Source organism: Sorex araneus, chromosome 7, assembly GCF_027595985.1.
Source record: "Sorex araneus isolate mSorAra2 chromosome 7, mSorAra2.pri, whole genome shotgun sequence".
NCBI classification, from domain to species: Eukaryota; Metazoa; Chordata; class Mammalia; order Eulipotyphla; family Soricidae; genus Sorex; species Sorex araneus.
In genome coordinates, this window is record NC_073308.1 from 63,342,078 (window position 1) to 63,356,950 (window position 14,873).

A 14,873-nucleotide genomic window follows, 5' to 3' on the forward strand; every position below is an offset into this window, starting at 1 on the left:
GTCTATGCTCTCTCTCTGCAGAGATTGTGTTTATTTATTTTAGAGTAGACCTCGTACCTACAAATGAAAGGGTATTTAGAAATGGATCAAGGACCCACTGCTTTCAAGTAGAGAGATTGCTGGTTCTCAGTTACTAAAGCTAATAATCATTTAACTTCGAAGTATTTCCCACCTCACTTATCTTCTTTTTCTCTCTTATTTGGGTGGGCAGAGTAGGGATGGGGGTAAGCTGGGCCTCACTCCGCAGTGCTCAGGGGCTGTTCTGGCTCTGTGCTTGGGGGACCGTGCAGTGCCAGGGATTGACCAGAGTTGGTGACTTGCCACTCTGCTCCCCTCCAGCCACAGTTTGAAGGTGACTTTGGCATTTCCTTTTATTTATCAGATTTCTGTTTTGTTTGGGGCCACACCTGGTGATGCTCACAGCTTACTCCTGACTCTCTGCTCAAGGGTCACTTTTGGCAGTGCTCAGGGATAATTTATGGTTCTGGGGATCAACTCATGATTGTCCACATGCAAAATAAAGACCTTAATTCCTGTACTGTCTCTCTGTTCCCCTTTTTATTTATTATTTATTATGTTAGCTTTAAATCTTTTCCAGTGCAAGCTATATATTTTTTCATTATTCTACAGAAAATGAGATAAGATTTTTAAATGAATACAAGTATGTAGCCAAGAGCATTTTTGTGAAGTACATATTGAAAAATTTGTGCCAATCTCATACCAAAAAAAGACATATATATGCATATATATATATATATATATATTCCTTGTTTCAATTTCTTTGTATGTACATCTCTGTGTATTTAACCTAATTGTGGAAAAAAATGATGCAGTGTCAAATGTGTCTTTTAGAGCAGCATCCTTTCTCAACATTTCAAGCTACACTGAGTAGAGATTACTCTTCGTTTAGCCTTTTCTCGAAATTTCAAGCTATACTGAGTACACATTACTCTTCATTTCGTGAACTCAGTGTCACTCATGGAAATAGAAGCAGTGTTGGAAAACACAAACTCTTGCCACATCGTAGGTAGGAGAAGGTGAGCACATGAGTGGCTAAATAAGAGAGGTACCAGGTTCCAAGTACTGGACATGTTGGGAATTATAGAGATACTCTAGAGAAAAGAGCAAAAATCTCTGGCAGGCTGGCAGCTGAGAGCGAAAGGGGGGGAGGGGGCTTTTGAAGTGAAAATTCTCAGTTTGGAGGCAGGCTGCGCCATGTCACCAAATTCCACATGAGAGAGTAGACTGATAATTCACAGGGTATTGAGAGTCTTCTTTTCTTATATTTTATTTCATTTTATTTTTGCCTTTAGGGTCACACCTAGCGATGCTCAGGGGGTTATTCTTGGCTCTGCATTCAGGAATTATTCCTGGCTGTGTTTGGGGGACCGTATGGGATGCCAGGGATAGAACCCAAGTCAGCCGTGTGCAAGGTAAAGGCCCGACCTGCATCATATGGTATCGCTCCGCGGTACCCGGCCCCAAATCTTCTTAACTAGAAGTTGAGCTTGATGGAATGAGGTGCTCTGTCGTGATTGCTCAGGAGTCCTGGAGGTTATTCAAGCAGTGGGAAGGAGGTCCTCTTCATCCCCAAGGACAAAATTCACTTTTCAGAGGGGTGCCATATACACGAACGTTCTGGTGTTTTGGAGTCCAGTCAGAGGACTCCCTGGAACCTCTGATCTGTGAGTAGTGCTCATCTCTGGTAAGGAAACGCTTGGACAGGAGGCAGGTTCGTGTCTGGGTTCCTTTCCACCTTCCTGCTCTCCAACTTGGCCTTCGATTCACGATCCTCTCTTGGGACACCCCATTCAGGACAGAAAGTTTTCCTGGAAAGCCAGCTGACGGTTTCAGTTCTCTCCTGGGTTTGCGTCAGCCAAGATAATCCTGGCTCTCTCAAGAAGAACTTTTTTCTCTCCATCATCTCAGAGAGAAAGAAGAGGCGGGGGAAGGAGCCGAGGACAGAGGAAGGGAGAAAAGGGGAGAGCTACCATTTGTTTCTTCTTAATTGTCATCACTGCATCGGAAGGCTGTAGTTCGGGGTGTCTCTAAGCCCTATTTTTAGAGCCCTACTTTCCCCTCTGCCTCTGGAAATCGGCAGTTCAGTCTTAGAGCTCAAACGTTGCTCTTGGTTCTGTTTTGTTGTGTCTTTGTTGCGTGCCCACACGAGAGAGTTCTTTCCATCTGATGCATCTTTCTCTCACCTTGTGCTTTGGACCATGGCTTCCCAGTCCTTGATGATTGGGGACAATGACCGGGGAGGCTCCCGGGCCTCTTAGAACTGGTGTCTTTGCTAGTCTTTGGAGGGATCACTGGATCTTAAAATATTTCTTTGTATTCTGGGCTGGAGCAATAGTACAGCAAGTTTCATACTTACCTTGCACAAGGCCGACCTGGATTCAATACCTGGCACCCCATATGGTCCCTCAAGCCCACCAGGAGTGATCCCTGAGCACAGAGCCAGGAAGTAAACCCTGAGTACTACCAGGTAGGGCCCCCTAGATCCAACAAAATCAAACAAATGCCTTTAAGTCTTTGGTGGCCTCTCCATCCTGCCTCCCCTGGGGCTTGTGCCATGTAAGAAACCCTGTGCAGTTATTCCCGCACTAGTGCGCGGATTGAATGATTGTCAGCACCCAGTGCCACATCACAGAAGCCCGCATCTTGGAAGCGGCCCACGGCCGGCTCACACAGCCACACATCGAGGCTCCTGCTGAGACCAGCTTTTCCTCATCATCTCGGGAAGCAGATGTGTGCAGCATTAGGTCCCATGCCTGATTTGCAACACGCTTTCCATGCTTTACTATCTAAATTGCTCTCCTTTTAAAAAAAATAATAAAACTGCAAATGCATTTGCAAATGTCCCAAATGCCCACTCTCTTTTTTTCAGTCTTTCTGTCTTCCTTTCTGTAGTTTTCCAGCATTACCTCTTCCTTGGACTGGAGCGATAGCACAGCAGGTAGGGCATTTGCCTTGCACGTGGCCAACCCAGGTTCGATTCTTCTGTCTCTCTCGGAAAGCCCGGAAAGCCACTGAAAGTATCCCACCCGCACAGCAGAGCCTGGCAAGCTCCCCATGGCATATTTGATATACCAAAAACAGTAACAAGTCTCACAATGGAGAGGTTACTGGTGCCCTCGAGCAAATCGATGAACAATGGGACGACAATGCTACAGTGCTACCTCTTCCTTACCATTGTGGCCACAAAACACACCTGTATTTTCCAGTTCCTTTGCTTGTCCTCATGGGTTCTCTCTCCCCTCCCCCACCCCACTTTCACCCATTCACAAATTATCTGTGGAGCAAAGACTGCTATTTGACCTATGTCTATCCTATCCTATTGGCCTCTCACCCGAATAAATCAGACGTGGATTCTACACTGAAGAAGCTTATAGTCAGCATTCAGAAGAGTGGGCATGAACTGGGCCCTTTTTTTACTTTTGCTCTAAAACACATAAAAATTCTATATTTAAAAAAAAATAGTGCTAAGTACATAGCCAAGCTCAAAGAGAAAAGAAAAAAAAAAAAGAAGTGCAAGAACAGAGAATTCACAGCTAGAGGGTTTTCACGGTGAGTGAAAGCTCCAGTTGGCCCACAGGCTTGGGGTGCAGATTGATGCCTTATGGATGGGCATTAGAAAACAAACAGGAACGGGAGATTGCATGAAGTTGGAGCTGGAGACTTTGGCAACCAGCCAGGCAGGCTCTGCACATTTCCCCTGTGAATCAGGACGGTTCCACTCACCGCGCCAACACCAGGACATCGCGAGGCAGATAAGTGAAATCAGAGGCTAGCCTGCCTGCGGCAAGTGTCAAATCCCTATTGAAAATGCACCCATTTTCTAGGCAGCCAAAAACCTGCACACTCCACCATCGCCACATACTCGCAGCTAGAGTCCATGGCAGGAGAGGAGCCTCATCCAGAAACTGATCTGTTGAAAACTCTTGTGACTGAAATCTCCAGGCTCTTATGGAGCCGAGGATGGGCGACCTCCCCCCATCTCCCTGTTCTTCCAGAAGCCTTGCAGTCACACCTACGAACTGCCTCTGGGCCAAATAGGCTCACTAACCAGCCGTGATCCAGAAGCTCATCAATAAATCTTGACAGAAATCAGCAAGTTGCAAAGATGCTTCCAGACCCCGAGCCAGGCTCTATTGTCTGGTGCACCCAAGGTCACCATCCAGTTAAACTCCAACAGTATCACCCCATTCAAAATTTATAAATTCCTGCATTGCATGGCCACATTTGCAAGTGCACTGTGTCTCAAGCTCCACATCACTGGTGAACCAGGAATAGCACACCACATGGGATGGGATATAAAGTAGAAGGCAACCAATTCAATTAGTACATATATATACATATATATATATATACATATATATATATAAACACAGGGCTTAATCGGTAACAATGTTAGTAATCTCTTCTACAAGGGCTTAATGGCACCATGGCAAGATACAATAACATTCACACACCTTCTAAGGAAATATTTTTTGATCATTTTTAGAGAATTATGACAAGTAATATAAAATAAATTATTCAGGGCCTGTGATAGTGGCAGACTTGAGGGGTGGTTGGGAAAATTAGAAATCATGGTGGTGGGAAGGTGCACTGGTGGTGGGAATACTGACTGTAATAAGTCAAGAACAACTTCATAAACATAAGTAATTTTTTTAAAAATTAGCACAAAATAAATAAACAACACCAGTTTCACCAAAAGTCTATAAGCCAAGAAACCAGAAAAACATGCATCCTAGAAGAAGTGAAATGCTTAGACCCCCAGTTATCCCCGACTTTACCCAGGGTAAAATTTCCCAAAGAATCCCTTTCCCCAGATGCTGGGGGGTTTTCAGTAGATAATACTTGCCAAAGCAGCTGAGCGCTTGCCTAGCTTTGCAGGAGGCCTGGGTTCGATTCTCGGCTCTCACAGGTCTTCAAGTACAGAGCCAGGAGTGATTCCTGAGCACCACTGAGTGTGGCCTCAAAACCAAAAGAAAAAGTAAAAAGAAATTATGTGTTATATGGGAATATTAGCATGATAAAAAACTGTGAAAAATAGCAGGAAGTGAGGCGCAGTATGGCTGAACATGGCTCAGGGAGTAGAGCAGATACCTGGCCTGTCTGAGCCCTCAGTTCAATCCCCAGCATTATAGCCCCTCTCCACAGCACCGGAGCCATAGCACAGCGGGTAGGGCATTTGCCTTGCACGCGGCCAACCCGGGTTCGATTCCTTCGCCCCTCTCAGAGAGCCTGGCAAGCTGCCTAGAGTGTCCTGACCACACAGCAGAGCCTGGCAAGCTACCTGTGGCATATTCAATATGCCAAAAACAGTAACAACAAGTCTCACAATAGAGACGTTACTGGTGCCCGCTCAAGCAAATTGACAAACAACAGAAGAACAGTGTTACAGCACCAGCTGTGCCCTCCCCTTCAAAGGATCTGGAGGACCAATAAAATAAACATGTTAAAAGTATTTACAGATATGGGGCTAGAGAGATAATACAGGGATTACGGTACTTGCCTTGTATGAGGCTGGACCCTAGATTAGTCCCTATCATGATATATGTTCCCCCAAGCACTGCTTAGAGTAATCCCTGAATACTGCCAAGTAAAAGACATCTCCACAAAAAAATGTTATAAGTATTTGCAGAGATAATCAAGCATAATTTAGAGAAATAATATAAAACGGAGGTAGGAAATCTAGATTATCTTTAAAATTTTTTTTTAGGTATGCAATTCATCTGTTAATTATTTAAAGAGCAAAAATGGAATGCAAACCTCCTCAATCCACAGAGAGGCAAAAAAGCAGGGTCTTGAAAAGGTTGCCACAATCTAATAAAAGGAGGGGGAGTTGAAGAAAAGGAGGAGAGAAATTTTAAATGGTTGAAAAAATCCAAACATATCAGTAAGCATTCATAAATGAAAACAGATTAAAGTGAGCTATTAAAATGCAGAGTCTTGACTTCTTGAGTCCAGCTTTTTTGCTGTTTATAAGAGACATGTGTGAAATATAATTCTGTGGGAAGCTTGGAACTCAACAATTAAAAAGAATATATCAGACAGGTTCTAAAACGGGAACAGAAGAAAGATGAGAAGGGAGGGAGAAGGAATACTAATATCAGATCAAACTTTTAAGGCAAGAAAAATTTAAAAAGTATATGTACATATACATATTATATATACGGAGTGAGCATCTGTCACTACTTCTTAGTAATAGAAGAGAAAGAAAAAAATACCAGTAAAAATCTTAATGCTATGATGAGATCAATATCTCAAGAAGAGCCCCCCAAATGATTAGTAAACATTTGAGAGATTCGGAGAAACGTTCTGTCTACTGGAAATAATGCAAGTGCAAAGAAAAACAAGAAAGTGGGCTGCTCTGTCAGCCCCGATCAGATTGAAAACACGTTCATTGGATCACGGCAAGTCTCGGGGAGGGTGTGGAAGGAAGGACTCGCTCATCTCCTACCGGTGGGAATGAAGGCAGCAGATGTGCAGGAACCTATGACTCAGCAGTTCTGTCTCCCTTTGGCGTCCCGGAGACAGAAACACGCAGAGCTGTTCCCTGGGCACTGTGTGTGTATGTGTGCGTGCAAGCAATCAGGAGGAAACAGCCCACGTGTGTGTCCATCAGGCGGGGACTGGCTAAGCGAGATGGGTGCCATCCCTAGTCAGGGAGCGAAATTCACAGCCTGAATGGTCACCTGTGTTAAAACGGGGACCCATCTCAGCAGGACAGCGCAGCATGAAAATAGGCTGCCGAGGATGTGCGGATCCCATTTCACATTTACATAAGACAGCGGAGTCCTGGTGTCCTTTGTTAGCTGTGGAGTGAGATACTCTGCATACGGCTAAGAACAGAGACTCCGTGTGGGCGGCTCCCTCTTTGGCTGTGGAAGATAAATGGGAGCTGGTGGAAAACAGGCCCCGGGCACTTTCATGATTAATTTTAAAAGCTCAAGTGGGGAGGGAGAGTGTGGGGGGGTGGTTGGCCAAAATATTAGCGTCTGTTCCCATTGTTATTTCTGGACGATCGGGGCCATCGGCTCCTGCTATTATTTTCTCTTGGTTGTACGCCTATGTATTTTTAAAATATTTCTTTAATTAAAAAGAGCTCCCAGCTTCTTAGGGGAAAGGAAGAACGTAAGAATGATGCAGAGGAAAGCATTATCTGCTCCGCTCCGGGGTGGGTTTTTCCTCATATGGCTTCTGGAGGTGAGATCGATTTTTTGCAAGCTGAGGGGGTGTCCCAGGAGAAGGGGGCACCGTGCTGTTCCCAGGGCATTTCCATTCCTCACTGGAAACGCATCAGCCCTCGGACCTTCTCTTCTGATTCTTTGGCCCCGCTGAAAGTCCCCTCCGGGTTCTTCTCTCCTGGAGTCTCTCATTTGTTCCATTCTGGTGATGACAAGGTGGTATTCCTCGGGGTCTCCCCCAGGGGACGCCAAGCAAGATGAGGCTGTGCTGACCTCTGGGGTGAGAAAGCTGGGACTCTCTTGGCACTCAACATTGGTCTTAGCATGATACTCCCCATGTCTATCCATGAGTCAGAAAGAGAGGGACATAGAGGGACTGCACTCATTTGTGGAGTGTGGGGTAGCATCACATGAGGCTGACACCCAAGGATGGTAGATACAAGGGCCAGGGGGATTGCCCCATAGCTGGAAGCCTGCTTCATGAGCGGAGGGGAGAAGGCAGATGGAATAGAGAAGGGATCACTAAGAAAATGATGGCTGGAGGAACCAGTTGGGATGGGAGATGCATGCTGAAAATAGATAATGGACCAAACATGGCTACCTCTCAGTGTCTGTGTTGCAAACCACAATGCCCAGAAGTAGAGAGAGAGTATGGGGAATATTGTCTGCCTTAGAGGCAGGGGGAGGGTCGGAAAGGGGGGGTATACCCGGGATATAGGTGATGGGGAATGTGCACTGGTGGAGGGATGGGTGTTTGATCATTGTGAGATTGTAACCCAAACGTGAAAGCTTGTAACTGTCTCACAGCGATTCAATAAAATTTTAAAAAAAAAATGGTCTTGCTGGCCCCTCTGTGTTTGGCGGAGGGAGAAGGCTGGTTGGTACTTAAGTGGAACCGTGTCCAGGACGGGCCTGGCTACCACTGTCTTTATCAAAGAGACCTGTTCCATGGGGCTTCTCCCCTTTGAGACATTTCTCACACTTATCCTCCCAAACCACTGCTGCAGATCTTTGTCCGGGGGAAATCAGACTGGCAGAGGTCAGCCTGGGTTTGCAGGGAGGGCCTGGGGCCTGCGGCTGAGGGGGAATGAGAACAGCAGCCTTGCTTTTGGGCTAATCTCATTACAGCTGGAATGACTGTGGTCCTCAGTGACACACGCTTGGGAAAAGCCTGATGGAACATTGGTCCAGAATGGACATAGGGATCGGAAGAGAGTTGTGGGCACTTCGGGGTGTTTTTGCTGCTATTTTGTTTGATTTTTCCTTTTTTTTTTCTAATTGACTCACCTTGAGATACACAGTTCCAAAGTTGTTTCTATTTGGAAAGGGGGGTGTGGGTATACTGGGGACATTAATGGTGGGGAATGTGCACTGGAGGAGTGATGGGTGTTTGATCATTGTATGATTGAAACTCAAACATGAATGTTTGTAACTATCTCACGGTGATTCAATAATTAAAAATAAGAAGAATAAATTTTTAAAACATTTTAAAATAATGCCAGGCTCTGCCATGCGGGTGAGATGCTCTCAGTAGCTTATTGGGCTCTCTGAGAGGGGTGGAGGAATCTAACCCGGGTTGGCCACGTGCAAGGCGAACGCCCTACCCGCTGCACTAGAGTTCAGGAGGCTAGAGCAACAGCACAGCAGGTAGGGTGTTTGCCTTGCATGCAGCCAACCTGGGTTTGATTCCAGCATCCCACATGGTTCTTTGAGCAGTGCCAGGAGTAATTCCTGAGTGCAGAGCCAGGAGTAACCACTGTGCATCACCAGATGTGACCCCAAAAGCTAAATAAATAAATAAATAAATAAATAATAAAGTTAAGGGCTGGAGGAATAGCACAGCGGGTAGGGCGTTTGCCTTGCACGCGGCCGACCCAGGTTCGAATCCCAGCATCCCATATAGTCCCCTGAGCAGTGCCAGGGGTGATTCCTGAGTGCAGAGCCAGGAGTAACCCCTGTGCATCACCAGGTGTGACCCAAAAAGCATAAATAATAATAATAACAAAGTAAAAAGTTTTAAAAAACAATTAACTGGGGAGGCAGGGGAGCCGTCAGCCTCCTTCCTTCCAAGTCGATGCCTGTGCCCTGAGGGTCGGTCTAGGAGCCGTTTCCCAGTCGCTGCAGAAGGCCACTAACTCCTCTCCAGAGCACACATCAGCTCTGGGCTGGAGCCAGACGGGAAAACCCTGACTCGGGCCCCCGAGTCGGGCGCCACCGGCTCCCCGGCGGGGGTGGGTCCTGCGCCTGGCCTGTCTCGACCGCTGCTTCCTTTCTCTCGTCAGGGAGAAGATGCACCAGTCGGCCATGTACGAACTCTGCCAGGGGATGCACCAAATCAGCCTTCAGTTCGTCCGCCTGCAGCTCACCTTCGAAGAGTACACCGTGATGAAAGTCCTGCTGCTGCTCAGCACAAGTGAGTGCGGGTCCTCGCTCCTTGGGTCTTCTCTCTGCGCGGTTGTCCCGTCCTCTTGCCTCTAGGAGCCACGGCTGTTGGTAGTGGCGGCGAGTTGTTGTTTTCAAAAACGGAGCAGGTGGGTAGAGGGCTCAGGTGCACGGTGAGTTAAGTTTCTTTGAGTCTGACAGAGTTTGGGTCCGTGACGGCATCTCCCTCCACTGCCTTCGTCCATCCAGCCCCAATAATTCAGCAAGTGTCCCTTGTGTGTGTGGTCAGAGCTGGTCCAGCCAGGGACTGTAGGGGTAAGTGGGGCGCAGTCTCTGCCCTGCGGGAATGTTTGTTCTGCCACCTTTGTAGACCTCGAATCTGATCTCTACGAAAGGCAAGTGACAGAACGTGGTTTGGAGAATTCTTCTGTGACATCAGCTCCAAGGTAGCTGTGCTCTGTGGTCAGAGCCTGTCACGGGCACCGAGAGGGCGTGTCTGGTGGCACAAGGGAGGGAAGTGTGCTCTGGTGTGTGGCTGAAGAAGGGCCCCTGGGGAAGCCGAGTCCTGGGCGAGGGTTGGAAATCGGGGGGTCCTGTCGGTGATGTTCCTGTTGGTGATCATGGTGTCAGCAAGCGGGGGCAAGGGGCCATCCAGCCAGTCATCCCAGCGGAGTTGGGAGCCTCCTCTTTAGTTTCTTCATCTTTTATTTTTGTTTCGAGGCCACGCCCTGCTATCCTTGAGGCCTGTTCCTAGCTCTGTGCCTAGGAGTGACCCCTGGCAGTGCCTGGGGGCACCATATGTGGTACCCAGAATTCGAACCGGGAGCAGCCACAAGGCAAGCACTTTACCCCTTGGAGTTTTTCTCCAGTCCCTACCTTTCTTTATTTGTATTTTTTCTTTAGATGTTCATTTAAGTTTTCAAAGTGCATCAGGTTATCTTGGGTCGGGGAGGAGTGGGAAGAAGGCTGGGCTGTAAACGGGACCAGCATGTTCCTCATTGCCTGCCGAGGACAGCTGGCCTCTTGGGACCTCTGGAGCGCCCAGGGCTAGGTCTGCGGAGATTCATCCAGCACTAGACTAGATGGAGCAGGAAACCGAGGGAGACGAGCAAAGAGAAACCCCGCCGACTTCCTGTGAACCACTGGGCCCGTGGCCCAGACGCAGAAGGTTGCTGATAAGATCGGCGGGAACAGAGGGATTCAGGGAAAACTCGCAGGGTTGGCCTTGCTCCCCGGGAGAAGGGAATTCTCACGGCCTAGGCTACAAGAGACGCAGATGCTGGGCGGGGAGACGAGGGAGAGGAGTGATGCCCTGAGAGGATGGGATGCTCGGGCTGGGAGCACTGTGTGAGGAACGTGCCACGGGAGCCCTTTGGATCCGGCTCATTTCCAGACGTGTCCCAGTGGAGAGCAGGAGTGTGGACGGTGTGGAGTGGAACCCCAGCAGCTCAAGAGCACTGAAGCCTGAGTTCAAGTGGGGCAGCCCAGAAACAGATCTGAAAGGAGCAGCCCCGGCCCCGGCCTGGAGGCATTGCGCTGGGAGCAGGGGGGCACGGGGGGAGCCCCTCGTGGGAGGGCCGTGAGTCACACGGACTCCTTAAAGGGCTTTTTCTCTCTTGACGACCCCAAGGGAAGCCTTCCAGAGCTAACCACTGGGCTTCAGTAAGGAGCCCAGCGGGTCTTTAGCTCCATGGGAAGCTTCCTCGGCCTCCGGACCCACGTGTGAGAGGAAAAACGCCAGTGACAGAGGCCGCAGTTCTCAACTGGGAGCTATATGCACCCCCCTCCACTCCCCACGGACCCCCAGAATATTCCAGGGTGAAAGTTGCGTACGTGGGGTTGGGGGAGGCTTGGCAAAACGGGGACGGGTGTGGGGCACAGGAAGGAAAGCGAGTCTGAAGGGGACCCCAGTGAGGGAAAGGAGGGAGAAACACTGACCCCCGCGCCAGAAGAAACCAGAGAACAGGATTCAGGGTTCACTTTGGTCCTCACCAAACCCCAGCACGGAGAGCTGAGAGCAGAGTGGAGGCATTGGGGGCAGCCGGACCCTGCTGAGAGGCTGAGGGGGAAACAGGGCAGAGTCAGCCCCTGAGCCACAGGCTGACGCCTGGTGAGCGGCGTGACTGCCAGACACACGCCCAGAGAGGGGCCTGGAGGGGAGAGCAAGCTCGGGATCAGCCAGGGGCAGGGGCAGGGAGATCGGGACCCCTTTGGCTCAACAGCCACAGCTCACGAGGGGTTTTCCATGCAGTGTCTAATTTAACGTGGACACCCACCTTAGGGCTTGGGCTCTCCATTTTGAAAAGGAAGTTAGTTGAGGAGCTGGAGCAATAGCACAGTGGGTAGGGTGTTTGCCTTGCATGTGGCTGACCCGGGTTCGATTCCCAGCATCCCATATGGTCCCCTGAGCACCACCAGGGGTAATTCCTGAGTGCAGAGCCAGGAATAATCCCTGGGCATCGCCGGGTGTGACCCAAAAAGCAAAAGCAAAAAAAAAAAGAAAAAAGAAAAGGAAGTTAGTTGAATGGGTTTGCTAAGTATCCCCTCACTCAATAGCTGACCCAGACCTTCAATTTTTCTCTTTTTGGGGGGCGGATGGAATGGCAAGGGGGCATATCTGGTGAAGCTCAGGATTTACTTCTGGCTCTGAGCTCAGAAATCACTTTGACAGGCTGGAGGGACCCTATGGGATGCCAGGGATCAGACCTCCGTCGCCTCGTGCGAGGCAATGCTGTCGTTTCTGCAAGGACTTCCGGTGTCAGGGTCCGGCTGGGGCGCCCGTGGGCAGTGGTGTCTGGGCAGGGGCCCTGCCCAATGGTGTTTGGTCTGGCGGGACCAAGCTTCTGGCCTTTCAGGCTGCTTTTGGCCTTTTAATTTTCATGAATTTTGTTGCAGGGAGTTGGGGGCTGTCACCCCACTATTTCCTACAACCCCACTCGCTGTGGCACACCACACTCACGCTTATGAGGCACCAGCCACTGGGTCCCCAGAACTGGCTCTTTTCCGGGCTTTGGGTTCCTGTTCATCCTGGTTGGACTCGAATTCCGAGGATGGGCTGATTTAATTTCCCTTCCCAAGTGATGTTAATGGTTTGTTAGAAAAATAGTTGTGGTTGCTGTTGTTTCCTCTTGGTTTGGGGATCACACCCAACACCTCAGCAATGCTCAGGACTTACTCCTGGCTCAGTGCCCTGAGATCACTCCTGGCGGTTCTCAGGGGACCCTAAGGTGCTGGGGATTCAGTGGTGGTTGGCCGTGAGCAAAGTAATCACTCTATCCACTGTCTTTCACTTTAGTCCTGCGGGGGGTAGGGGGGGTGGGCGCACGGAAATATTTTAAAAACGTTCCAGAGCCAGAGCGATAGGAAACAGGTAGGGTGCTTGCCTTGCACTGGGTGACCTGGGTTCAGTCCCTGTGATCTGTGTTCTCCTGAGTCTCTTAGGGGTGATCCCTGCGTGCAGAGCCAGGAGTAAGTCTTAAGCACAGAGCCACAAGTAAGCCCTGAGCACTGCCAAGTGTGGCCCCAAAGCAAAACCAAACCAAAAGAAAAGCTTTCCAGTGACCTAATCACATTGGTAAACTTTTGATTTTGCTTTGGTTTTTGGTTTTTGGGTCACACCCGGTGATGCACAGGCATTACTCCTGGCTTTGCACTCAGGAATTACTCCTGGCGGTGCTCAGGGGACCATGTGAGATGCTGGGAATCGAACCTGGGTCAGCCGCGTGCAAGGCAAATGCCCTCCCCGCTGTGCTATCACTCCAGCCCCTGGTAAACTTTCCCCCCTAAAAAATGCTAATGTGGCACTAATTCGTGATAAACGTTCATGACTTCATCTTAATTTGCATATCATCCTTTGCCACACACACACCGTCAGGGAGCTCACCCCACCCGCATCAATTCAGCAATCAGCTCAGGCAACCTGAATGAAAGCATTACACTTCCCTGTAACTCAGTACTTTCAGATTCTGATTCGTGTAGAAGCGAGAAAAGCCCATTGAAAAGGGCAGGAAAACATGAACGGTGCATGAATCATAAAAGCTGCAGGCTTTATAGGAATGAGCTTATTTTGCTCATCTCTGACGGATGCACGAACATTTTTCCTCCTGTTTGGAATGTTCAGTTGCTCACCTGATGGCCGGGGCCCGGGGCCGGGCTGGAGGGGTGACATCAAGAGGACCTGGTGTGCCATCTGCTTACAGAGGAAAGCAGATGCGCGCCCACCCCACCCGTCTCTTTGCTCTTCTCCAGCCCCGAGACTTTGGGCGGTTTCCAGCCACCCTGCTGCATCTAATAAGTAAATCAGAAAATCTGGGCACGCCTCCAAAAACTAAGGTTTTGCTTAAGTTCTTCTTTATTTGTGAGTTTGTTTCAGGCTGGGAAATTGGTGCACGCCATTGCAGTCACAGGGGGAGCCCACGGGGGACACGGGCCACGAGTCCACAGGTCTGAGAACACACGGCAGTTAGATGGAGAAAGGTCTTTGGTTAATCTGGGGACGGGTACCAACCAGTGATGGAATACGGGAGGGAAAGTTTTCACTCCGTCTTAGGTCACTTTTAGGGACAGGGTGATGCCCTTAGGTGCCTCTGTTGAAAAATAAGGTGTTGGCTGTGTAACATTTTATAAAATCCTGTAGTGGCTTTTCAGTAAGTCTGGTGAAAAGTCATGGTTTTATGTGAAGATTGAAACTTGTTTCATGATAAATGATTGACTGCGGGGGGGGTGGGGAAGGGGGAGTGTTTCTCTTCATCTGAATCTGTGAGGGGCGATGGAGTTGGTGAATTTTCTGTTTCTTTCTAGGAGTTTGAAGCTAACATTAAAACTGCAGAGGAAGGGCTGGAGAGATAGCACAGCGGGGAGGGCATTTGCCTTGCATGCGGCCGACCCGGGTTCGAATCCCAGCATCCCATATGGTCCCCTGAGCACCACCAGGGGTAATTCCTGAGTGCATGAGCCACAAATGACTCCTGTGCATTGCCGGGTGTGACCCAAAAAGGAAAAAAAAAAAACTGCAGGGGAAGGTAACTCTGTCGTGCCACTGCAGCATCCAGGTTATTACCGGCCCGGTGTGTGTTTTGCAGACCTTTAAAACGAGGTGGTTTTAGTTTTAAAGGGACGAGGGCGCTTATAACAGATGGCTTTTAACTCATCTGAATGTCAAACACTGAACATGAAACCACAGCACATATTGCGGTGGCAAGGTTGTTGCTGTGAGGAATTTATTTCCCCCGACAAAGATAGATGTAGATAAACCGCAGAGGAAAGGCCTCGGCCGTTCACCTCCAGGAGGAGATG

At 49.0% G+C, this 14,873-nt stretch overlaps 1 protein-coding gene across 1 annotated transcript in view; it reads left to right on the forward strand.

Annotated features, from left to right (window-relative positions):
- NR3C2 (nuclear receptor subfamily 3 group C member 2) overlaps positions 1 to 14,873 on the forward strand; it is a 331,105-nt gene that overhangs the window by 285,119 nt on the left and 31,113 nt on the right. Inside the window, exon 7 of the mRNA XM_004606186.2 lies at positions 9,479 to 9,609. Coding sequence (XP_004606243.1) covers positions 9,479 to 9,609 — 131 coding nt within the window. The remainder of the gene's footprint in view (positions 1 to 9,478; positions 9,610 to 14,873) is intronic.